General features: G+C 37.5%; 1 protein-coding gene across 6 annotated transcripts in view; it reads left to right on the forward strand.

The window, feature by feature from the left end:
• KCNIP4 (potassium voltage-gated channel interacting protein 4) overlaps window positions 1–26,806 on the forward strand; it is a 380,467-nt gene that overhangs the window by 191,328 nt on the left and 162,333 nt on the right. Inside the window, exon 1 of one of the 6 annotated variants that reach the window (XM_048941685.1) lies at window positions 7,954–8,265. The exons of the other annotated variants lie outside the window; for them this stretch is intronic. Coding sequence (XP_048797642.1) covers window positions 8,166–8,265 — 100 coding nt within the window. The 5' untranslated portion in view covers window positions 7,954–8,165. Of the gene's footprint in view, window positions 1–7,953; window positions 8,266–26,806 lie in introns of those variants that run through there. 6 annotated transcript variants of the gene reach the window in all.

Consider the following 26,806-nt stretch of genomic DNA (forward strand, 5'->3'; position numbering starts at 1 on the left):
GAACAGCATCCAAAACCAGAGGCTGCAGACTGACTGATGCCGTTTATGATTGACAGTGTGAACAGGAGATACAGTAAAGCCATAAAACAACCTGAAAAGATGAAAAATTATACTGATGTGAAAAATGCTGCAACCAATGAAATATTTCTTCAGAAATAAAATCACAGTAAAGACAGCAAGCTTGGAAATAGCCAAGCCCACAGGCCATGACAGGCAGATAACAAAACCACAGGTGTCGCAGTCACTGCTTTACAGCTTGTGGGGTTTCTAAAGTATAATCATGGGAAAATTCCTAAGACTGCTTCTGTTTCTGGGAGGTGAAAGATGAGCACAAACCATTGCTATGGTTGCCTATTCGTCTAGTTTATCCACAATAGTAAAGAATTTGCATGGATACTGCTGTCATTTTCATGATGGAAGAGAATATAGGGATTGAACAGTAATCAAACAACTGATCAGATATTCAGAGAAAGCAATTAGAAGCACAAATAAACAAATACTGAACAGTAGCAAAGGTTTTCAGGCATTACATTTGTTTTTTATTTCGACAAGTGAGGTACATTAAATGTCATATTTCATATTGTTTTACATTTCTGAACTCCCTGGAATATTTTGAACTCTCTTTGTCATATATTCACAGTGAATAAAAAACCAAAGCAAATATCTGGCCTCTCTTAGAACTTCTTGTAAGTTATTAAAATGAAAGAGCAACACTCCTTAGACACGGTCTAAAAATGTATGTAAACAAGTCTCAGTTTCTTGTGTATTTTGTGTGTATACACTATGTATCCACATACAAGAGCTTACTACTTACTACTTACTAATACTTACTACTACTTCCTGCTTACTACTGAATACATGACCAGTTGTTTGTGTTCCTTCAGCACGTGAAAAATGGTGCAATCCTTGATTCTTTAGAAAGCCAGCCCACACATCAATGAGTTTCTCTAGTAAGATGATAGCATCACTCAAAACTCCTTCATGTGAACGTAGGAGCTTTGCTTAGGCAAACAGATTTGTATGATCTTATGTGGTAAAGGTCTGTAGGAACAAAGGAAAAAAAAGGTGTTGACAAGATGTGAAGAAATTTGTTGGGCTCCTTCACATTGCTCCAAGTAGGTTAATTGGGCAGACGTGGAAACAATGTCAGCTTACTTATTTTCTTTATGAATGTTGGTTAGCTTTATATAACCAGAAAATAAGACATTCAACTTGTCACTTTTTTTTGCTGTTATTTGCCTTAATAATAACTTCTGGGAAAAGTAGGAACTCACCATTTGAACTAGGAGTACACTCTAACAGGTCACTGGTGCTTAAGTCAGACTGTAAGATTCAGTAGATGTTCCTATGTCTCTGGCATCTTGGTTCTGCTTTGTTTTGTGTTGTTGTTGTTTGTTTTTATTATATTTTATTTTATTATTTTAGGAAAAAGTTTGGAAGGTGCTGCCTTGTTGCAGTCTCTCAAGTTGTTTTCTATAAGTGTATGAGTTAGGCTTTCCTGTGACTTTTTACTGTTGATTGGCATAAAAGTCCTTTGTTGTCTGCAGCAAGCTACTAATGAACCAACAAGGGATTAGGAGGAAAAGTCTGGCGAACATCCACATGCTATATCAGCTGAACTGAAGGAACCCTTCTGTCAGTCTTTCATTTTGAGACTGTAAAGAAGTTTTCTAAACATATTTATGATAAAGTTCACTTATCACAGTGTTCACAGCTAAAGCCCACAGGAAGCTTGATAGATTTCCAGTAACATGCAGAAAAATAATATAGCAAAAAAAAAAAAAGAGTATATTTCTAATTCTTAGCAATACATTTTCTCTCTTTGTTATCTGCATAAAATTTTTAGTATATCGTAACAATATTTCTACTTTCCACCCAGGTTATGGATTTAAAAATGTAGGCATCCATATGCTGTATACCATTGGAACTATACATCTGCCTCTCGTGCTAGAAATTATAGAAAGTGATTAAATAGATAGACTTACAGCTGTTTGTTTTTTTTTAAATTGTAGTCTCCAAGTATAGTTTCTTAACGGATTATAGTTTTATACAAGAGTTTGAATAGCTGTACCTGGCATAGTTGTGTTTTTAGGAAGACCTAGTATGATCTCAGTAAGTTTTGTTAGCAAGACTACCTTATTACCAGGATATTTCTTTAGTTTATGGTGCGTGGTTTTACAAACACAACACCTGGATGTAGTGTGTGAATGCTTTTCCAGTATAATGTGAGACTCTCTATTTTGCAGAGCTAAATGGTTCCAAAGAAAATGTGAGTAGGTAATAGTTTGTGTGGTTTTGTATTTTCTCTGCTGATCATTCTAAAAATTCATTCTAGGATCATTGCACCCTATGAATGAATGAAAAAAAAAAAAGATATCCCAGAGTTATATTGAGAAAGCTGTTCTGGAAGACAAAAAATGGTGATCTACAAGGAGGTCCAGATATGCTAAGAAAATGTTCTTGTGCAGTTTGTGCAGTTTTCGTTTAAATCTGCCATTCCTACGGGACCAAACATTTAAGAATAAAGTAGGACCTTGGAAGTGGCAGAGAGAGAAGAACAAACAAGCACAGTTATGAATAGGATGCTTTGTGATGGTCACATCACTCTGCCTTGTGAGGTTTTGGCAGGACATTGTGGTCTTCCATTACTCTAGTTTAAGGAAGAATTTGAGGGAGAACAGATGTAATGGTATTTCAGAATATTAAAAGGCTGTATTAGAGCCAGTAACATTTCTTATGAATAAAGCTTAATTTATGGTTAAGTAAGGTGCTATTGATTGAAGTAGTTAAAAGCTCAGTATTTTCTGAAATTCAGAAGTATGGTAGTAGTATGGAAGACTGGCGTTGAAGGTGATGGCAAATACTGTATATATTTTGAAGTGGATCCACTAGCTGAATGCAAAGAGGCAGCTGAGATAGTTGGCGTGACAAGCCAGAATGATAGTATTTGTAGCAATAGCTAAGGCAGGTTTCCTACAGTAAGTTACAAAGAAAGCATCTGATTCTTAGAGCTATTGCTCTGTTGACATTATATATATCCCTTGGATTGGAGAACATAAGGGGAGAAATAAATAAGAAACACCCAGGTTGAGGGTCTACAGGACTGACGTAGCTAGAAAAAAAATAAAACAGTGAAATTACCTGTCTCACAAACTCAGACACTTAACACTTTGGTGAATTACCACAGTCTCTTGATCAATACTGGTTGTAGTGGAAGGGTGGGTCATACTCTGCAAGGAGCCCTAAAGAAGCACGGTGAAAAAAAGCTGCTGGGCACCTGGTAGCACCTCTGGCATCTCACAGTTGCGAAGCATTGGACATGAATGTATTGAGGCTGTCTGTCACTTAGAGAAAATTAAAGCAAATATAAAACATCATCCCTTGATACACTGACTGTCTCAAAATTTGAAATAAAAGAATTGCTGCTTCATTACTGATGATGCACAGGAGATTTACAAATGACTCTGGAAGTTCTTTTTGAAAAGATTTCCTCTGTAGTTTTGAAAATGATTTCTATATTCTCTCAAGAAAAATTCTTGCTAATAAATAAGTAGCACAAACAGATCGTGAGAGCAGTTGAGCTTCATCTGTGAAATTCAAATAGTCAAACATTTTTTAGCTTCAGTTTCCAGAAAGAACTTGAAAATACTGTTGTCTGACATTTTTATGACATTGAACTTTTTCATGGCTTTTACTTTTTAATGAGGTTTAAGGGTTTACAATAGAGATGGAGTTATTTGAATGACATTTTTCCACGTTATGAAAAAAATTCTGTCTTCTAATGACATGTAATTCATGGCCACAGTAAGTATGATGTCTGCATCAGCTTCCAGAAATGCACACTAACAGATTCAGGAAGTCAAATTTTCAAGGGATGGACTAGAAATGTAATTCAATTTTAAGGACTAACGAATACTCAAAGAGTATTCAAAAGACTGTTTAGAATTAGTAACATCTTGTCAGTTTGTATGCAGCTTCTGACTTTCTACAGCAAACCAGAACTTCTGAGCAGTGGTGTTAGGATAGTATCCAGAACTTCAGGTATACTTTTGAAAATTTTTGAATTTTTGAAAAGCTTATTTATGAATATTGCAGTATATCTTGTATTTAGTCACTTCTTTAAAAACATGAGCTGTATGTGTTGCTATTTAAATGCAAAGCAGAGTGGGAAGAGCCAAAACTTCTGCTTCATGACTACGTCTTGCCCCCTGTCCAAGACTGGAGACTCTTTGGGCGAGATATATAATCTATGCCAACCCATAAAATGATTGCTGCCTCTAATGTGGGACTAAAATTCTTTTTCTGGGCATCAGGGCATCACAATGCATACCATTGTTCTGTCTTTTGAAGGCAAGCCATACTGGTGTACTGCCCAGAGGAAAGCTGCAAGGTGTGGGCCATTACAAGATTTAATGTTTATAGTAGCTGAATATATCACTGCCTTTTGCTTTTTTGTTTTGTGGGGGGGTTTTTGTTTGTTTGTTTGTTTTTGTTGGATTCATTAAATATTTACCAAGAAGGTTACATTCAAAAGATTCAAACTAATCACTTTGCTGGTTTTCTTCAATGATTTGATGAATTAATATATATACTTGTTTTATATATATATGTTCTTTACATTCATGTTTTGTTTTATTCTCTTCTTCTTATGCTAGTAGTACATTCCAGGGAGTGAAAAAAGTAAACAAATGAGTTACAGGGACAAAAGACTAGCAGCAGACATAATAACCTATTTGTGTCAATTATGGTCCATCAAGATTTTCTGGTCCATTTCTTTATTTAGGAAGAATTTTACCCATTTTAAAAATAAATATATATTATTTTTGAATAGCTACTCTTGTAGATACACGTATTCAAAGTTTACTAAAAATAAGTTATAAGTACTTGTTCAAAACTGTTCTTATTAAAGATAGGAAAAAACATTCTTTTTTCTTCGTGATAAGTTGCAGGACATTGCTTTTAAAATGGTCCTGTGGATTTAGATCATTATTGGTATCTCTGTCATATGCATGCTTAAAACTACTATTTAGATTTTTCTCAGTCAAAACCAAGAAACTCTGCTTTCTGTTAGAAATTCTGTTTTCAGTTTTCCATATTGCATTGGACTTCCACTTTCTGGACTGGACTCCCATTTGAGTTTTCTCTTGCTTTGCACAATTTCTTCATCTAACTCTACCAGTGGAAGAGACCATTAGCATCTCCTGCTATCTGCTGTACTACCAATGATAGCCTTCCCCAAAATCTGTTAGCATAATAGTTTGTAAATACATCCAGGTTTGCTTTAGTCAAAGTCATGAAGGTCAGCTCAGTTCATTTATCTGAACTTATTAAGAAAATCCCAGTGATTTTAAGCAATGCAGGGCAGGCTCCCATAAACTGTTTCATTAGGTGGTAAGGAATGACAGAGGATAGTAATCATCCTCACTTGGAACCATGACAAAAAATGGACAGTAGCTTAATGACAACACAGTGAATGTGAGTGCACAAGAAGAGGAAATGTAAGGAGGAAAGATAAGCATTCCTGGGAACTCTCTGTAGACCCACTCATCAATTCTCAATCCAAATTGATTGGGCCTTTTTTTTAATGTTAAGATTTCATTATATACAATATTTAGAAATAACAATATGATTCATGGTACCTAAAATCTTAGTCATAATAATGTAAAAAAAATTCACTGTACTGTAATGTAAAGCTGCATCACAAGATAAGAAGTGATCATTTAGATATGTCTCTAGCTTGAAATATGACCAGTGATTTCAATTTCATATATTTACTCTCATGACAAAGTTAAGATTGTATATTAAATGTTTTTTTTTAATAGGAGACAGCAAGAGAAATACCTTTTGTAAGGTTTCAAAAGATTTTACTAAAAAGCAATGAGCTAATAAAGAATCTTTATTTGTGTATTATATTATCTCTATATATGTCAAAAAGAGAAAATAAAATATAGAGGAGAGTCTCATGGCTAGTTCACAGCACATGAGAAAGACAATCACAGAATCACAGAATAGTTGAGGCTGGCAGGGACCTCTGGGCCCATGTGGTCCCATCCCTGCTCCAGCAGGGACACCAGAGCAGGAGCTACAGTCATTAATGCTGTTGATGATGCAGCTTAGCAGATTTTCAGCTTGTTTGAAAGAAAGATTAAATGAGAAAAAGAAGAATGTGAGGAAAAAGTTTGCAGCATTTAAAAGCTCACCAAGGAAAAATGGCAACTTAAAGGTTTGCAGTACTTAGTACAAAAAAGACAGGGAGTTGTTGGAGAGGGTCCAGAGGAGGGCCACAAAGATGATCAGGGGACTGGAGCACCTCTCCTATGAAGGAAGACAGGCTGAGGGAGCTGGGTTTGTTCAGCCTGGAGAAAAGAAGGCTGTGGGGTGACCTCATTGCAGCCTTTCAGTACCTAAAGGGAGCCTACAAACAGGAGGGGAACTAACTGTTTGAAAGGGTTGATAACTGCAGAACAAGGGGAAATGGTTTTAAGTTGAGGGAGGGGAGATTTAGGTTGGATGCCAGGGGGAAATTCTGTACAGAGAGAGTGGTGAGGTGCTGGAACAGGCTGCCCTGAGAGGCTGTGGATGCCCCATCCCTGGAGGTGTTCAAGGCCAGGTTGGATGGGGCCCTGGGCAGCCTGGTCTAGTATTAAATGGGGAGGTTGGTGGCCCTGCATGTGGCAGGGGGGTTGGAGATTCATGATCCTTGAGGTCCCTTCCAACCCTGGCCATTCTGTGGTTCCGTGATTCTGTGATTAAGCAGAGCCAGCAACATCTATTTCAATATGGTTAGGATGGAGCATCTAAACCCTAGGTTTTCTAACAGAAAAAGTATTAAGCAGTTTCAGGGAGTTCAATCTTGAGGGAAAAAAAAGCATGTGATAGTGACATGCAAACATTGATCTGGATGGGTTTACCTATTCACAGTACAAAATTTTTTGTTGTTTGTTTGTTTGTTTTTAATTTATTATTCTATTTTAAGGTTTTTTTATTTATTATTCTATTTTATCATTCATTATATCACTCCTCTTATTCTCGCTTCTATTCACTGTTTTCAATAATGGTAACCCACATCATAATGCTAGTGTACCTGGGGGATTTAGAAGCTGCTGCCAGTTCTTACGTGACACAAAGATGTTTTCTGAACATAATCCAAAGAAAGAAATGGACAATAATGGATTCCAGCCATGTGAGGGACAATATCCTACCAAAGAGGATTAAATTTATTGCAGTTGTTCCTTGCTTATTTTTGTTGTAATAGAGTTGCTGTTTTTGTAATGCAAATTACTCCTCAGATGCTAAATTACTAAGGATTTAAACAGTGTTGCCTTAGCCATGCTTGGCACTTAGTGCTGCATGAGGCAGAGCTGCAGAGCTCTGCAGGAAGGCAGCAGGTGGGAGATACCTGGTAGTCCTCTGCCTGTATTTGTGCTGATTCTCTGGGAAAACACTCCATTTAGCACATACTACTGAAGTGAGAGACCATAGCAAATAACGCGTCTATTTTCCCTCTTCCCCTCAATCTGTTCTTTCAAATGTTTGTTTTCCAAGGTCAGCCTAATCGCTAAATGGCGCTTAATAAGGCAGGAAAATTAAAGAAGTTGTTGTTTGCCGTTGTTAATTATGAGAAGCGTTGTAAATGAGAAGCGATTCGTAACGCACTGTGCTGGACAGCATCTCGTGCGTTGCCGGCCACATGCTGCACCTCTCCTCTTTTTCCCTTCCCTAGGAGAAACTCGCAGAAAGTTGGCACGTCGCACCACGGCACACTCGGGCGCCGTGCCCCGTCCCCGCGTCCCCCCCGGCTCCTTCCCTCTTTTTGCTTCCAGCTCTTTTCTGTCCCTCTCTGTCCAATGCGAGGCCCGGTCCCCGCGTCTCCTAGGCGACGTGCTACCCACACCGACGCTGCCAGCAGCCGCGCGGCCACGCCGGCGGCTCGCCGGCCCCAGGTGGTTCTTTGCCTTGTTCTTCCCTGCTCGGGGGCCCTTGGGGCGGCCGGGCCCTCCGCTCCCCTCCGCTCAGCCCGGGAGCGGGGCTGCGCCCGGCGGGCCGCGGCCAGGATGTCCGCCCCGCTCCCCCCTGCCCCCGCGTAGAGCGATGGCTTCGCCGGGAAAGCCGGGCGGGAGAGCACTTTCCTCAGTGGCTGTGCTCAGACCATGACCTAACTCACCATGAACTTGGAAGGGCTTGAAATGATAGCAGTTTTGATCGTGATTGTGCTTTTTGTGAAAGTGTTGGAACAGTTTGGGCTGATTGAAGCAGGTTTAGAAGGTAAGGGAGCGCTTCTTGGTGGCTTGTCGTTTTTCTGTTCTAGTTCTGCTCTCGTGGGTACCTGTGAGTGGGGCGTGCGGTGCTGCCTGGGGCACCCCCAGCCCCTCGGGCACACTGGGGCCGCACTGTCCATGTTACGGCTGTGGGGATTTTCTCTTGCAGGAGAAATAACCTGACATCCTGCACACTGCTAAGGTGTCCAGCAGGGATAAATGCAGTCAAATCAGTGTCTGGTTCCTGCTGTAACTCTGCAATTTTAAATCACTAGGTGTCAAAGGATGTTTCAGAATGCTAGCAGTATTGCCTTAAATTTTTCTTGTAATCTATTCATGCAAGCATCTGGACTGGGATTGTTGTAAATTCAGGACAGCTATTTTGTAGTGTTCAAAACCTGTTGCATTTTGAATCTACTGTTAAAATGTGATAATGGTTTTGAGGAGGAAGGACTGTGATGCTCAGATTCAGAATAAGCAACTTTAACATTCACTCAGGGCAACTGGGTGCAAGTTTTATTGCTTGATGCTTTATCTCAGATCACCTCCTCCCTTCTTAGAAGTATAGTTTGTGTATAAAGCAGTAAGAAAAAAAAAAGCTTACATTATTTTTAGTGCACTTTATATGATTGCAGCCAAGTTGATAATGTACTCATTATGTATTATTACTCATTATGTATTCATTACATCCCAGTGTTTTATCAGGTTCCAGACTGAAATGTTCTGTCTCAAATATTGAAGAAAATACATATTCTCAAATTTTCCTGTAAGCTAGGATTTAAGTATGATGTATGTACTTGTGCCTGTGAAAAGGGGAGCTCTGCTGACTGAGAGATTACAGTTTCTTGTGTTAAGGAGTGAGAATACAAGCAAAACTTGCTCCAATGAAATGATCTAAAGTAATGCTGTTCAAATTATGCTTTTGAAAAGTGCAGTCTTTTCTTCAAGTGACTCTTAGTAAGGAAGTCTATGTAAATGTTTCTCTATATTGCTGTGTAATTAAAACTACCAAGTTTTAATTACAGAATCTGGAAACCCTGAAGGTACTCACAAAAATGTGTTATTAAGTGCATTTTTATAGAGAAGGAGTGTATCTACTGGAGTGCATTATTTTGAGTTGAAATGACAACAGATTCCTTTTTAATGTATTAACTTAACCTCTTATTTTGTTCCACTGTAAGTAGAAATGTCAATCAACCTGAGAAGTGATGTGATAAGAGTTATCTACAGCATTAAAGGTGGCAGAGATTCCACTGCAAAATAGGCAGTATTTTCTGTCTAGGTAGGCTGGCAGGTCTCACTGTGTTCTTGAGTCTGACACGTGGTTTAGTTCCTTAGTAATATTTAGCACTTGATTATTGTCTATACTTGTTTTTACGTCTGGGGAAGTGGTAATGGGAAGCCAATTAGGAACATAGTGAAGCTGCCTGTTAATGATTGCAAGATTTCTTTCTGTAAGAAGGAGGTTGATCACGCAGCTGCCTATTTTGTCTGCCTCGATAGTCAGAAGCCTGTCTGTCTGCATGTGAATGCAATCTTTAAGTTTCTTCTTCCATAGTGCAGTATTCCTTTCCAGCACCCCAGCTAAATGTAATCGCAGGAAGATGTGCATGTCTCATTTCTCTGTGATGTACAAATGGTGTAAATGAGAAAAATGGCATGCTACATGAAAATCAAGCAATGGATGTAAAGCAATAGATATAAACAATAATGTATTAACGTGGGCTTTAGATAAATAGCACAGACTTAGGAATTCATTTGCTTGTAGTTCAGGAACAGTGCAGGTTTATTCCCAAAGTATTTCTTAAACTCAGGAATTATAGACTTGTTCACAACAGAAAATAGTAGATTTATAACTTTTTACTGGGCACTTGAACAAAATTTTAATTTGATAAGTATCAGGACTGTTCAATTCTACCCATACAATAGTGGAAGGTAAATGTATCATAAAACTGTACTCGTTACAGATGCTTCTAAGTAAAATGTTAGGGAAAAGGGAATTTTATAAGTGTACTCATGGTAACCTGCATGCTTTCTGGGAAGTTAGTGATGTAGTTAGTGGCAGCTTCATGAAAACGCTTGTTAAAGAACATCTGTTTTTGTCTGATTTGGGATAGCTTCTCCCCATCCCCTCTAAAAGGTCCCACTTAAATCTTTTTGCATGTTTTACACAAATGAGTTGTTTTAGATACTTGTGGCATGTGAAACACATCCTACAGCTATCTGTAAACCATCCATAGATTCAGTAATAGCAATAGTCTGTGCTGTAGTACACGCAAAGCAGGATGCTAAACCCTCTGAAGTTTACTATAGCTTTGGTAGAGATCTGAGCATCAGAGTAGGTCCCTACCCCTAAATCCCTACCAAAAGCTTAAAGCTAACCCTTTTTCTTTCCCAAACTGGATTATCATGTTTCTGAACGTCATGAACCACATCCATATCTAATTTGAAAAATTCAAGTGCAATTTACGTAAATCAATAGCAAAATCTTTTTTCTCATTGTAGTCTTTTAATAACTGTCATGAGTAATACTCTGCTTTTTCATAATTTTAATACAAACTATATCTATAATGATAGTACAGAAAGACATTATTTCTGAAAATAATGTTTTCAGAATGAAATACAACAAAGTATGTGCTTACATTTATTTCCTGATGCACTGCACTCAATAACAGCATGCTTCTGCAGTTTTGCCATTGCCTTCAACTGCTGGTTCTATGTTATTATTAAAGTATTTTCAATACTTTTAATATTGTATGACAGCTGCTTCAGTGATAAGTAGCAGAATAGATTTATACACTTCTGTAGGTTGTGGGTTGCAGAGACTTTATCTGTAGATGATGATGCATTGCACTCACATAGGTAACTGTGCTTTCTGTGGTTTTGCTCAGTTCCCTTTAACTGCCGAATGGTTTTACTGTTATTATAAAGCTGCTTTCAAAAATATGTTTTTAATATTGTATGACAGCTCCCAAATTGATAAGTAGTAGAATAGATGCATTCACACTCATGAGCTGTGCAGTCTTTGTCTCTAGGTTAAATATTTAACAGTAGGTAGGTTATATCCTCCTTAAGAAAGTTTACTGACTCTTTTAGAAAATGAATTTATTAGATCTATGGAAAATATATAGCAAAGAAAGTTAGTAGATCAAAAAAATCAATTATATTTCTTCTTGTATGGAAAGCTTTTCCAAAAGCCATTCACAAATAAAATTAGATACAAGGACTGAGCAAATCAAACATACAGTATGCTTTCATCTTAAGTGCTTTTCCGAAAAGACTGTGATCTTCATAGACAAACATCATGTGAACTTAATCAAGACATGGAAGAAACTTTGCATTTCAATATCCTCCACTGACTGCAGTTATTCTGGATAAGTTGTTGGGGGCAATGTGATTGAAACATCAAGAGGTCAGCCTTTTTCGAAGTTAGAATGTTTTTTTTATAATGTTTCTTGAAAAATGCAAATTGTTTTTCAAAAGCTAAATCAATCCCTCATTAATAAGCAGTAAAATGAGCAACTCTTCCTCAGTGTAAGCACTGAAACCGGTACCACCGGGGATGAGGTTCAGAGAAGAACCTTATAGGATATGGGTTATTCAAAATACCCACATAAAAATATGCCATTCACGAAGAAATGCTTTCATAGCAATTAGGAGCTCCAACTGAAGGAAAAAAAAAGGCATACGAGTACTGTACATGTTACTGTTGAATGTGGGCTCTGAGTTTCTATGTTATTCATCTCTAATATGATAATTTCAAGCTTGGTCTGAAAACCTTACTTAGGAGCTCAAAGTAGAACTTTAGAGATAACATTGTAATAGTTGAGCTGTATTACTGAAAAACGTTATTCCTCCAAACTGTCAAAGCAGCTTTTAATCTCATTTTAATAATGCTGGCTAATGGCAACTTCCAGTTCGTTGTCTGGAAAAACAGGGAAGAAAAACCATGGAGTTGTTTGTGATATTTACAACTGCTTTTGACAAGGACTGTGTATGACTGGAAATGACACTGAAGTTACATGTGATTGCTCTGAAGCTAGCAGTCTCTGCACATATTTTTTGATCTGCTGGAAATTACAATGCTTCCACGATATCACCCTTCATTGGGATGTTCATGATTAGAAATTGAGGAATATTAGTTTCAAAACATTCATACTGACTAATATTTCATACCAGCGATGTTTGTAGTAAACATATGGGCTTTTCTGCCATTTTACCTTTCTTAAGATCAACCTGGTACACTCTTTGTCCTTGATGTCAAAGAGAGTTATGTGCAGAATTATGAAGTGTGAAAGCAATCATGGACCAATATGTGAAATGACTGGATAGAGCTGACAGTGTTCAAAAGGAAAAAAGATGATAGAAGTGTTAATATTAGCAATTTCAGGCATTCCTTTGAAGTAATTTGTTCAATTAATTCTCTATATATAACAAGATAAATTGAATTAAAATCACTGTTAAAATGATTACTCTGATGCAAGTGAGTGAGCAGTAGATAGATATCTTTAACACAGCACTCCAGTGAAGTTTTACTTGGTTAAGTATTTATCTTCAAACAGCACCACTGCACTACTAAGTCATTCTAGACAGCAGGCAGGCTGTTTTCCACACTAGAAGCTTCAATCTGATTGCAGCATCAAAAAACAGAGGTAGGTAAGCAAGTTTCTTAGCCAAGGGACTTTGTGATAGGTGCCCTCAGTCCTAGCTGCCTGCTTTAAAACAGACTTATGTCTCCAAATACCTTCTGAAGGCTGGTCCATTATTACTGAAAAAGTTTTCCAGTGTTCCCAGGTCACTGTCTACTGAAGAGCTGCTTTCTCAAGGCAGTATGACAATATGCTTGTAACTTGCATACTGTTTACTGCAAAGGAAGAAGAGATGTTAAAGAAATAAGTGAATAAAAACCACTGTGCTCCACATTACAATATCCCTTGCAAACTTGCTAGTACATAATAAACTTTTTTAGAAAGTAGAAGGACAGTAATAGCGCCAAACAGGCTGTTGATCAGAAATCTCTCAAATTTCCTATGTGATGAGTAGTAGTGATGAATTTCATGAAGACAAGGGCCTCATTCCTGTTGCAGTTTGGTTATTAGTTATCTTGTATAGAACTGAACTTTGAATAAATAGAAATTCCCTCTCTCCAAAATGGAAGAAAGCTGAACATATGGCTCAGTTGTACTATTTTGCAATTTTAGATCATAATCTAAATCATAAAATCATAATCATGAGAATTATGGTGGGTAAGGAGAAGGATACATGATTTCGGTCTAGTAAAACTCCACCAAGAAGACAACTTTTGATTTACCTACTCCTACTGGCTACTCAGTATAGGATTTATATTTTCAAAGTATCTATGTAATTTATTTAATTTAAATAAGTAAATTTGACATTCTTACTGTCAAAGAGCCACCATAATCAAAAGAAAATTATACACAGCACAGTGTTTGCCTATCACTATAAATTGCCTTAATTTTTACTTATTCTCCACAAGGTTCAATTCACTTTTAATGAAAATCTCTAGATGCCCTCTAGAAATACTTATTGACTCTTTTTTCTTTTTCCAATTCTGGCCTGTATATTAGCTGAGAGCAAATGTGGGTGCTACAAATTGACATATGCACAATCTCTACCAAGTTTTGAGAACATTTATTACTCTTCAGTACTTAAGGCTGAAATGGCAAAAAAGAAATCTTCTTTCTTTTCTTTCTAGTTTTAAAAACAATAGAAGTTAAATTGATGTTATGGATTTTTTTCCTGGGTGTTTAGAACTAATGAGTTTCATTGTCTACTGAGTGGAAGAGTTTTATAAGAATGTGGTTTTTTTGTCAATGAATAGCAGAAAAAAAATGGGATATAACTTTGTAGGCGGAAGAAAATCTGAGTCGTGATCTCAGGTGATACCATTCTGTTAATAAATGTATTAGTGCTAATAAGACTTTTTTTTTTTTTTTTTCCTGTACAGTTTAAAATATTTCACAACAGTACAGATAATTGTATCCTGATGCATAGAAATACATGAGGAAAATGAATGCGGAGACTAGAGAATTTCACAGGTTGATTCATGAATTGAAGGATTTTTCAGATCATGTGCTCTAAATGCCTGTATGCTACAAGGCATAACTTCCATGCATTTACTTTTGTGATGAGCTGCCATAGCATGTTTGGCTAATTCAGAAGATGCACTTGATGAAAGGAGAGAGCAAGTGAGCACAAGTGATGTTTTTTCAATTTGAGATCCATCTATCTGGGTCAGTGATAGTCTCATATTAAGAGAGCTTTTCAAGGTTTTCTTGAAGTTAGGTTTGGTAAATCCAGAACCTAGATGTGTTCTGAAGATCACAAGGGATGAAGGAATAATCACTTAATTTCACAACTTCTTAATATTGTTAAACAATAGTGTCCAATTCCAGTTTTTCCCCCTATTACTACTTTGTAATTCATGTTGTCTGTTTCTCTGAATCATTCCCAGATTTATGCTCTTTTTAAAGTAGGCAGTAGTTGTTTTTCTAGCTCTGTGTCAATCAGAGGAAGAACGACTAAACCTGTATTATGTCTATGATGCTATCTCTGTTAATATGCTTTCTTCTATTTGTAATACATTTTAATAATGGTCAAGACTTTTTAATAATGGATTTTCTTTTTTGTCTTAGTTTCCTGTTTAAGTTTTCTGTACATCCTAATTCATTCAGATTATGTACCTGTCTTCTGTATGTTCCCTATTGTTGACATGTTTATGACCACTAGAGCTACTATGCCACTGAAAAATGAGTTTTTAACCTAAGCATCTCTTTATTATTGAATTGCAACACTTTTGCCATCTAATGCATCTTCCCATAGAATTACTGTTATTTTCCCATCAGTTCATAGAACCATAGAGTGGCCTGGGTTGAAAAGGTCTGTAACGATCTCCTTTCAACCCCCCTGCCATGGAGAGGGTCTCCAACCACTAGACCAGGCTGCCCTGAGCCACATCCAGCCTGGAATCCAGTTATGTTCACTTCAAATATTCCTTAACTTCAGAAAATCAGGCTTTTTGACACACCAATATATTGAGTTAGTTACATAGATATCTATGCTTAGAATTCAGACTGAATTCAGTTTGCTCACATGCAATCCAATTAGATGCTCAACTCTGATTCAGTTTTGACCTCTTGTCTTTCTAGTTTAAGAATATTTAATATATCACTTGTATATTTAGCTCAATGTCTGCTTTAGTAGAACATATTAACTCCAAATACTTGGAAGTTTGTTTCGTGTTATTTAAAGCATGTATCTCCCTAATATGACAGATAAAATACACCATTGTATTCTGTAGCTTGATTCAATGGGTTAATATAATTTCCTCTGAAAAAAGCTGACTAGCTCTTGCATCATTGTGATTATGATTTTTGCATTATGCTTAACTCAAACATTCTGCCACTTGCTTTTTCAATTCTGATCAATATACTGTCTTCTGTACTCCTCTGTAAGACTCTGTTGTCAGATTCAGGTAGATCCATGTGGATTAACCTCACGATAATCACAATGTAAATGGCTTATTTCTTGTTTTACTTTGTCATGCTCTCACATGTGGGGTAAGAAAGATTACTTGAATTTTCCAAGTGTTCCTTTCCTTTTTAAAATTTTTTTATTTTTTCTTTTAGCAGTTGATTTATTGGGTCTGTTGAATTTTCAGTCCTCTGTATCGTATCAAAGGTGAAAGATTCAGCAATTACTTCGAGTGCTAGACAGCCCTAACATCTAGAATAGTATAGACTGCATTACCACATTGCCCTGTGGCTCCTTCCAGAATTATCTGCCTAAATTTCTTTGTAGAAAGTTACAAATGATTGTATATTTTCTTAAGATTGAAAGGAGGATTGTGTGGAATTGTTCAGCACCTGATAGGAAATTTAGTCCAGACAAACAAAAGTGCTGCGTAAACCTAATGAGACAGATGATGTAATCAGATGAAACACCTCTGATTTTTGCTTTCTGCAGTCACTTTCCCCTCATGGTATCTCTCAATGTCAGTTCTAGTTGTTGTCCAAGCTTTATTTCAGGTAGCCCTTATTGTTACTTTCTGATAAAGCTGCAGAAGCACTAAAAATACATCTCTTCAGACAGATTTTCTTTTTTGGGTAAACAGCCCAAAATTATTCTTCCTCAAGCAGACAGATAAAACTTGTTTCATTTAAAACAGTCCACAGCACTCTCCTCATTGTAGATTATGTGAAATAATGGAAAAAAAAGATACTAAGCCAGGTGAAAAGTGAATATTTGTTTATTACCCAGTTATTTATTTCTCTGGTTCTTTGTTCCTCAGTTACTCTTTTCAGTCAGGCTGGCAACCTTTAGTGCTCAGCTGTCTGTTGCAATGGCAGTCATGCCATGACATCAACAGCTAAGAAGAAGCTACATCTTTTCTTAAAATTGTTAAAATCATTGGTGGAGTTGATGAAAAGTAAAGATAAGAGTTTCTGTACTTGTGTACAGTGAGAAGGGGAGAAAATAGTCTGGAGAAAGTCCTAATGATCCAGAACTCAAATCTGTAACATACCGTTTTCAAGAGGAAGTAAAAAAAGAGTTATTTGCAATGTGTAAGTAGTGTCATACCTTGCAGTTGCACCTCTTGGTGCAACACTTGCTTGAACATTAACAAAAAGAAATGCCTTTTGTACTGTTTACATTGTCCATATGCGCTATCTCTGTGACTTAGCCAAAGTGAATAATTACTAAGTGAAGAAATGTCTTGTAGAAACTACTCCTCTTCTTCCCAAGCCTTCAAGAATACTTTTTTTTTTTGCTACTTAAACTATCTGATTTACATATGCAGTTGTAAAAGCTAACTACACATTTGAATACTCCATCTCCGAGATTCACGTTGTGCTCACATTACAGTCAAAATGCTGTCGTTGCTGAGGTTAGCATTTTCTTGGAAAACATGGTCTAATTCCACAAATGTGTTCTAAGAACCCTTTATATTAAAAAATTCTTATTACCTAGTTTACAAATATTTCAAAGCTGATGTAATACATTTCAAGGTTAATTGCTATTATTATCTCCATTTAGAAAACATTATGCCCTCTCTTGTACTGAAGATTACTTATTATACAAAATGTGTGTGTATCTGCTACATGCATTAGCAGGAGTGAAGCACTTTCTGTTTTTCCAGAACGTTCTTTAGCACTTTGATTGATGTAACTTCAATGTGGCCCAGAAGAGAACTTTTCTGTCCTTTCAGCCCCTCTTCAAAGTCTTTTAAGAAGATCAGACATTCATCTTACAGCTCACACTTGTTTGTTGCTGACCAGGCCAATTTCCTTGGCAAATACCTGTGTTGAGATTTCAAATGCAGAGAACAAGGCATCTACACTTTTGGCATCAGAAGTTTCTCCATGATCAGCATTTTTTTGACTGCACTTCTGCCAAGTGATGGGGTGGCTGTAGGGCACCAGGAAAGACAATTGCTGCTGGCAGAACAAAGCATTTACGTGCAGGCATTTCTTACCTGTATCTCAGCAACTCTGGGACCAACAAAACTAAGCAGCAGCCTCTCTACATTTCTTTAATGGTGGCTAACCATGCTGTTATACTTAAAAGGCAGACAGAGACCAATCTTGCAGAGCATGTATAGTGAGCCTGATTTTTCTGGAAAGCCCAGATTTGAGCACATAATTGATAATGCTCATGTGCAGTAATTAGGAGGATGAGACTGTTTTCTGCCACATGCAGGAGGATGTGTAGTTTGCCCACCTTGAAAATAATCTCTCATCTTAGCTAATCTTTGTCTATATTTTCATTAGAAGGAACTTTTTCTCATACAGTGTCAAATTTTATTTAGCTGTAGGTTACACGTGTTAAATATTTTCAGTATATTAATCCATCATCAGAGTTGCTTCCTTTGAAATCTAAGATTTATATTTTATCTCAAGATGATAGATGAATTGGAGGTCTGACTTGCTTTGTGATTTACAGCTTGCAGTATAAGCTTCTTTTTTGTAAATTTCCTATTTTATTATGTTGCTCACGTATATGTATGACGTCAGAGGGATGTTTGATGGTAGAGGTTGAACTTTCCCAGCAAGATTCTGTAACATTTTGTTACAATGTAACAAATGGCAGCAGAGGGCAGTCTTACGAAATGGCGCCTCACGTGGAAGGTAACATCCCCACTCACATGTAGTTGGTAATTTCCAGTGATACATAGCTCATTTTATATTTTCATGTAAAATGGAGATACTCACATTAGTGATTCTGCAGAGAACTAAAGAGAAGCATAAATTCCTGCATTGTTCATTAGAAGAGTTCATGAGAAAATCTTTTTTAATTTTGATGAGATTCAACCAAAACAAATGCAGAGTCCTGCACCTGGAGAGAAACAACATCAGTACAGGTTAGGGGATGATGTGCTGGAGAGGAGCTCTGCAGGAAGGGACCCGAGTGTCCTGGTGGACAACATGTTGATCATGAGCCAGCAGCGTGCCTTTGTAGCCAACAAGGCCAGTGGTATCTTGGGGTGCATTGGCTGAGGCCAGACTCTTCTCAGTGAAGGGTAGTGATAGGACAAAGAGCAAGTGGCCAAAAACTGGAACTTAGGAAGTTCCATACAAGCATATGAAAGAACTTCTTTATAGTGTGGGTAACAGAGTGTGGAACAGGTTGCCCAGAGAAGTTGTGGAGGAACATCTCCTTTTTTGCAGATGTTCAAGAGCTGTCTGGACACTTGTGCAACCTGCTATAGGGAATCTGCTTTAGTAAGGGGGTCAAACTCCATGATCTGTTTCACTGAAGAAGTAACAATTTCAATACTGGTATATTTTCCACATTCATTAACATTTTAAGAATTCTTGGTGTTATGTAGATGTACAGAATCAGGACAGACAGTACCAAGTACTATGCTAAACAATTTGTGCTGCCAGTATCTCTACTTTCCCAGAAAGGGGAAGCTTTTTTTAATTGTAATCGAAGAATAATAATGAAACCATAACTTTCTGTTATCATAGTATTATAAATACTATTATCATAGTATTTAAATAATTCCATTAATTAAAATATGATGGTCTCAGTTAGCAAATATGTGGTTACCTGGATCTAATTAGAAACGATTTCAGTCTTGACCTCAGCCTGTTTCTTGGAAGTGAACTTTAATGGGCAAGTGATTTGAGACCTCTTGCAGTGCCCCTGTCAGTTGGAGACAAGGTGAAGAACATCCTCACTTATCCATCAGGTAGATTGTCAGTGTAAGGTCTTTTCTCAGCTAATCACTCAAGGGAACAATTGCTTCTCACTGAGTCAACCACAGGTTCAGCTTGACCTGTTTTGGACTCAGATGTTTTTCAGCAGCAGACATAGCTGTGGGTAGTTATCCACATGGTACGGCAACTGGTAACACAGGAGGGGTAATTAATGGTGAATCAATCTTTTGCAACTGTGTTTTCTAATGCCTAAATCCTAAGGATTGATCACTACAAATCAGTCCTTGTTCTCATGGAGGAAGCATATTTATTTTCTAGTCATGTAAGAGTTTGCTTCAAGATACTGGCAGGGGGAATATGTGCAATAATGCAATAGTGCCACAGACATAAAGATATAGGCCTTGGCATTCCTTCATTTTGTGACTCATAGTGTGAGTTAAATCCTCACCTAATTGACAGACTTTCTTAGTAGCTATAAAAATGCTGGGACTTCTCTTTCTCAAGAGAATCTGTAAATTTCTAATTAGAGAAGATCTTCATAAGGATTGTATTGTGAGGCAGCACTTAACATTGGCAGTGTAAAGGTCCATTCAGTCCTACCTCACACCTAGCTCTCAAGAATTAAATCTTTTTTTTTTTTTTTCTTCCTCATACACTTTTGTGATGTCTTGAGCACATGGAATGAATTCTGAGGCACTCTGCATCCACTTAGAATATTCATTTGAATTTCAGAACAAAAATGTAAATGCAGATGTATTCAGGAGTCAAATCCTCTAAACTTTGCTTCTGCTACCTCTGTACAAATACTTGCTGGTGTCAGGAGCAGCAGTAAAGGGATGTGTTGATACCCTCCTGTAAACAAACTGTCCTTGTCTCTTTTATCTTTTTTTTATCTTTTTTTTTTTCCCTATTAAATCTTCCTTTCGGAAAATTGAAGGTATTCCCAAAATAGAACTGTCATGGTCAAAACAGGCTCAACTTGAACAAGATTAATTTAATAGAACTGATAACAAAGTAGGACAGTGAGAACTAAAAGGAAAAAAAAAATACAACAATTAAAATCACCTTCCCTCCAGACCCCCTTCTTCAGAAGCACACGCTCAATCTTGAATCTTCTGTCTCCTCCTCCCAGCAGTGCCAGGAAGCCGGGAATGATGGCTGTGGTCAGTCCATAATGCTTAATCTCTGCTGCTCCTCCATGGTCACTCTGCCCTTGTTCCTGCATGGTGTCTCTCCTATGGAATGCTGTCCTTCCTGAACTCATCTCACGTGGGCTTTCCACAGGCTGCAACTCTTTGAGCTCCAGCATAGGTACATACCACTGGGTCCATCCTTCAGGAATGCACTGCTCCAACATGGGTCCCCACAGGCGGCAGCTGCCCAGCCCTCCTGCCTCACTGTCCTCTCCATGGACTGCAGCTTTAGCCCGGGATCTGTTCCTGCAGGGGTTCCATGGGCTGCATCTCCTTCAGGCCACATCCACTGCTATATCATGAGCTCTTCTGCAATGACCTTCATGGCTGCAAGGCTGTTTCGTTCCCACTTTCTCACTCCTCTCTCCCAGCTGTTGTTGCACAGCAGTTTTGCACTTTCTTAAATCTGCTCTCCCAGAGGCACACTCAGCATTGCACATAGCTCAGCTCTCTCAGCAGCGGGGCCCTTCTGGAGCCATCTAGAGCTGCCTCAGATCTGGCATGGGGCATTGGAGGTCTCTGCTCACAGAGGAAGACCCATTGCTACCAAAACCAGATATTTTAACCTCTAAACTTCTTTTCTCACAAATTACGTGTTATAATTTATTAAAGCTTAGAAAATATTTTTGACGTCTGATCCGTTATCAACTCGATCTTATCATTTGGGTCTTCATTATCTCCAGCATTCACCATTATCCCAGAAGTTAGATTCAGATGGAAACATTTAACAGTTGTCTGGTGAAAGATGAAAAGATCTGAAGGTAACAGCTTTCCATACTGCTGTATGTGGTCAGCTTCCTGGGGGAAGGCTATAATTTCCTATGCTTTATTCACACTGAAGAGTTAGTAAGATTGCTTCATGAACTTTCCTACAGCTGGAACCCAACTGTCTTGAGAAAATTTCTGCATGCTTAAAGATTCTAAAACGTTTATGAATATCAGGGTTGTAATGACTTAACTAACTTTACGGGGTTGTGTTGCAGCTTATTCTGATGTTATGCTCGATACAATATTTTATGGATATGCATGTAATTGTGACTCCAGCTTTACTTTGTCACAAATTTTTTGTGAGTATGTGTATAGCTGTTCCTTTTGTCAAGTATTTAGTTTATACACGGGCAGAATGTCAGCACTTGGAATAATTTGAAGGGAAATTTATTTTAGCTTCTGTCATCTAGTTGCAGTGCTACACCTTTTCTTTTAGTCTGTGAAGCTTAATCTGGCACTCCCTTCAGAAAGTCTTGCTTGCAGTCTTCACCATAAAAAGTCTGACTATTTTAAATGATATCATGGAATCACAGAATCATAGAATCATAGAATGGCTTGGGTTGGAAGGGACCTCAAGGATAATCAAGCTCCAACCCCCTTGCCACATGCAGGGCCACCAACTTCCCTATCTAATACTAGACCATGCTGCCCAGAGCTCCATCCAACCTGGCCTTGAACAGCTCCAGGGACGAGGCATCCACAACCTCTCTGGGCAGCCTGTTCCAGCACCTCACCACTCTTAGTAAAGAAATTCCTCCTGATATCCAACCTGAATCTTCCCTCCCTCAATTTCAAAACATTTCCCCTTATCCTGCTATTATCTACTCTTGTTGACTCCCCTACTGTTTATAGGCTCCCTTTAGGTACTGGAAGGCTGCAATGATGTCACCCTGCAACCTTTTCTTCTCCAGGCTGAACAAAACCAGCACCCTCAGCCTGTCTTCATATGGGAGGTGCTCCGGCCCCCTGATATATTTCAAAAGATTTTCAGATTGATAAGTCAACTATTTTGGGATATTATAAGAGTGATGGGGAGGAGCTACAAGCAGTGTACCTAGAGCACTTCAGACAACCTCAGAGATTCCCGATTTCCCTTATGAACCATCAGAATTTCCAGCTAAGCCTTCAGTAAACACTATGGATTTGTAGATGGTTTTCTTGAGTAAGTAACTCTTATCAAGGCAGTTACACAGTATTTTCTTAAGGAATTCACACCATGTACCCCTTAGCTTGTTGAGGTCTGTGAGATGTAGTGGAATAATGAGGATAAGTGAATTTGTATCCGGACATTTCCTTCTAAGAGAAAGAAAGTTTATCTAGCGGGAAATTTTCACATGTGCTTCTGCAGTTGCTCATCATGCAGGCGTCAGTACTTTTTTTTTTCTCATTTGAAATTATTGTCAATGTATTATTTTATTGTTTAAAATCAATATCATTATCTACTTGCTTAATGAAGTAGTGAAAAGTATATCTGCCAAACATTGCATTATCAATATGGACTTCATCAGAGTCATATCAGAAGTCATATTTTTTTCAAGTAACCAAGTAATATTTTTTTTTCTTGTCAAATCTAGAGATTTGACACATTTTTCTTGTCACATCTAGAGATTATTTCATTTCAGTAGCCAGAACTCCTCCAAAGTTTAACAAGCAAACAAATTTCCAAGGAACACATTTATAGGTCGAATGTTCAAAATTAATTCATTAGCCTATGGCTGTCTTCTTAATGTGGCAAATATCTTAACAATACATGTGATTTCATCCATAATGTATTTGGGACTGCTTTTATCTACATCCTAAACAGCTGCATTTGGTATAGTGGCTATGTATTCTTACAGCTTAGTTTAGTAACTTCAAGTCGATCTGTGCCATAGCAAAATCCAATTTCCTCTGTACTGAGCTTCTTTTGTGGCTTATCTACTACAATTTATACAGTTATTTTGTTTAGATTTCTGGGCACTTGTTGCTTTTCTCTGAGATCCCAGTTCTATATTTGCTGTAGTATAAGGATATTTCATAACTTACATCACATCTGTACTGGCTGCCCAGTACAACACTTCCATAGTCTTGTTTATCAATTTGTTTATCTTACTTCTAGCCCAGTCAAACTCACAATGGTTGCAGCCTTCTGCAACGTAAGATTTGATTCAACAATTTTCTCACTTTATTTTACTAGTCTTGAAACAACCTCAGATTTTTCTGCTGTACAGACATAGCTAAAAGAATATGACCAATAATTTCTTACAGAGGTAGTGGCTCCCTAATATAGCAGGTGGCTATTTTGCAGTAATTACATAGCGACAGGAATATGGCCCAGAATTCAGTATCTGGGAGCAGTGCATATGGAACACAAACCATTGATGGAGTGCATAGGCAGAAAAGGTCTCCTTTCCACACACGGTTTCTTAGTATTGATATGATGAAACACAACTCTCAGGGTACCCAAAGCAAGTATGAAGAAAGGAAGATTGCCAATTCAGCTCGACTTCTAATGAGCAAAACAATTACACTCAAAATGAACAGATATTTGGAGCACTCCAAAGGACCATCTCAGCTGGACACCTGTCTCTGACAGTGGTATACAAGTTTAGAAAAACACTGTATGCTGGTCTTGATAACTCTACCTGTTGTGTTGACCATGTAGTATTGCAGACTCATCCTTTATAAGTAAAAACTTAAGTGTAGGTTCTTATTAATAACTATAGGCTCTCTATTAACCTCTTCTATTATGAAAATATTTTAATTACTTTTAATAATGTCCCTTCAACATTATCATGTGTGAAATATTTGTTGCATCTGTACACAGCAGCAGTAGATGTGATGCCAGGAAAGCAAGGGCATTGACATGTCAAAGCAGAAGTTAAAGCAAATACTTAGATGAGTCAATCCATGCCATGGAGTCCCTGTTCTCCATTTCCCGCAATGCCCTCCACTGTCCAGCAGCAATGCTGCAATGCCATGACAGCCCAGTTGTGCACAGCTAGAAACTTACCAGCAATTGCACTTGGTAGGTCACCTGGGAGAATGGAACCAGTTTTTGTTTGTTTGTTTGTTTGTTTTCTGATAAGATGCATTTTCTTTATGAAAGAAGCAAATAAAGGGAGATTTTGTCACCTAGGGAATTCATATGAACAAACTTAGACACTTTGATATCCCAACAAATTGTTGCCCACTGAAACAGAATCTGGTGCGTTTGTGTATGACAAGGGATACTCATCAGAAAACTTCTCTTTTTATGCTTCAAGCTCATTAGAACCCCTTAGCTAACTAGGCAGTTTCTTCTAAGGTATTCAAAGACAGGGCTTTACATTAAGTAAATATATTTTATCATAAATCTTGACTTTTTTTTTTTTTTTTTTTTTTTTTCAGTAAAACCATGTAAGGGCTCCCTTGTGTGCAACAGTAATGTATTTTGTATATATATATATAGAAATAACTGTTCAGTGTTTACAAGAAAAGAGACTTTTTTTTTCTGGTGTACCTAGTGTGCAAGTGATGCATATGTATGGTAAAAGATTGCTTTATAAGGAATGTCTACTGAATTAGGGCCTCACCTATAATAACCCATTACAGAAATTTAAATGTAATTGCTGGACTGCATGTTTCAGTCCTCCTCTGTTACACAACAGTCACATACAGTTTTTAATTTTTTTTTCTGTTTTCTTTTAGCACAACCATTACATTTCTTTCTGCTACTGTCTCCTTTTTGGGTTTTCTACCCAAAAGTATACATAATTTTTAAATACATTTTACTGTGCCTGTAATTCGTTTTTTATTCTTTTGTGCAGCTTTATGAAGATTCAGCAGGCTAGCATAGCAAACCAGGATGCAGTGTATCTCATATTCTCATTGTCATTGTGATGAAAATAAATAATGAAAATACATCTCTGGCTTTCTAGCAAGCCTCTTCTGTTGTATGTGTCACGCAGATAAGATCCTCCCAAAAGTGATTTTTAAAATGCAGCACAACTTTGGTTCTAAATTATACATTAGTAAATATCATCACTAAGAAACAAACAACAAAAACAAACAAACAAAAAACACACAAAGAAAGCAGAAAGTATTTTGGCTTTTTTATATATCACTAAAACAGTTACAGCATATTTTCATCTTTCACAAGTATTTCAGTGCCAGGCTGCAGGGAAAGTCACAGTGTTCTTGGTAGCAGTAAGAGCAGTATTCTTCAGCATTAGTTGATTTAAACCTGGTGTTATAGTTAGGATGGAGAGGAGATTTAATGTGAATGGAGAATACAGTAATTTCACATGATGGCACGATATGCTGGATGGCAAAATGCATGCCAAAGTCATCAAAATGCATACCAAAGTCATAGCTTGGTAAGCTCAAGTGTCATAGATATTTTCCTTTGATTCTTAAGATTCTTAATCTTTTTCATTCAGTGGTGAACTAGAGAATAACACAGATTTCCATGAAAAAAAAGAAAAAGAAAAAGAAAAAGAACAATCTGTACATATGACCCTAAAGATTTTCTTCTGATAAAGCTTGATCTGTCAAACTCCTCAATATTTGCATGAGGAAAAAAAAAAAGTGTTCTAAATGTTATAGACATTTAACACTTATTTGTAGAAGGTGCACATTATTGTTAAAGCTGTTGAACAAATTACTTGTCAAATTGAGATCTTCATACGTCATCGTCTAATGATACTTTTAAAATGCATATTCACTGTGTCCGTATTTGCTAAATGAAGTCTATTTCTTTAAAAGACAGAGTAAAAATGATTATAGTTCATGTCAGTTTGACATTCTGTGATTTCTTAACATGGTTGTTATGCAACTTGCTATTTATGAGCTATATTCTGAAGCTGAAGATGCTGTACGGAGTTTAGTAAAAATACTAAGTCTCAGGAGCTGCTGAGTCTTACATCAAGAAAAAAACTGGTATCACAAGTTTGTGATACAATTCTCCATGAGCTTTATATGCAGGATATTGAATGCAACATGCATTGTGGAAATCAATCATAAAGCACAGCTTAAGTCTTAACTCAGTGTATAGGTTTGGAATAAGCAGAAAGAAATTGTTGAAACTGATTGGAATGTACCAAAAAAAAAAAAGAAAAAAGAAAAAAAAAAGAAAAAAAGAGGAGAGGAGAGGAGAGGAGAGGAGAGGAGAGGAGAGGAGAGGAGAGGAGAGGAGAGGAGAGGAGAGGAGAGGAGAGGAGAGGAGAGGAGAGGAGAGGAGAGGAGAGGAGAGGAGAGGAGAGGAGAGGAGAGAAGGGAAGGGAAGCGAAGGGAAGCGAAGGGAAGCGAAGAGAAGCGAAGCGAAGCGAAGCGAAGAGAAGAGAAGAGAAGAGAAGAGAAGAGAAGAGAAGAGAAGAGAAGAGAAGAGAAGAGAAGAGAAGAGAAGAGAAGAGAAGAGAAGAGAAGAGAAGAGAAGAGAAGAGAA

Source organism: Lagopus muta, chromosome 4 (genome assembly GCF_023343835.1).
Source record: "Lagopus muta isolate bLagMut1 chromosome 4, bLagMut1 primary, whole genome shotgun sequence".
Lineage (NCBI taxonomy): Eukaryota > Metazoa > Chordata > Aves > Galliformes > Phasianidae > Lagopus > Lagopus muta.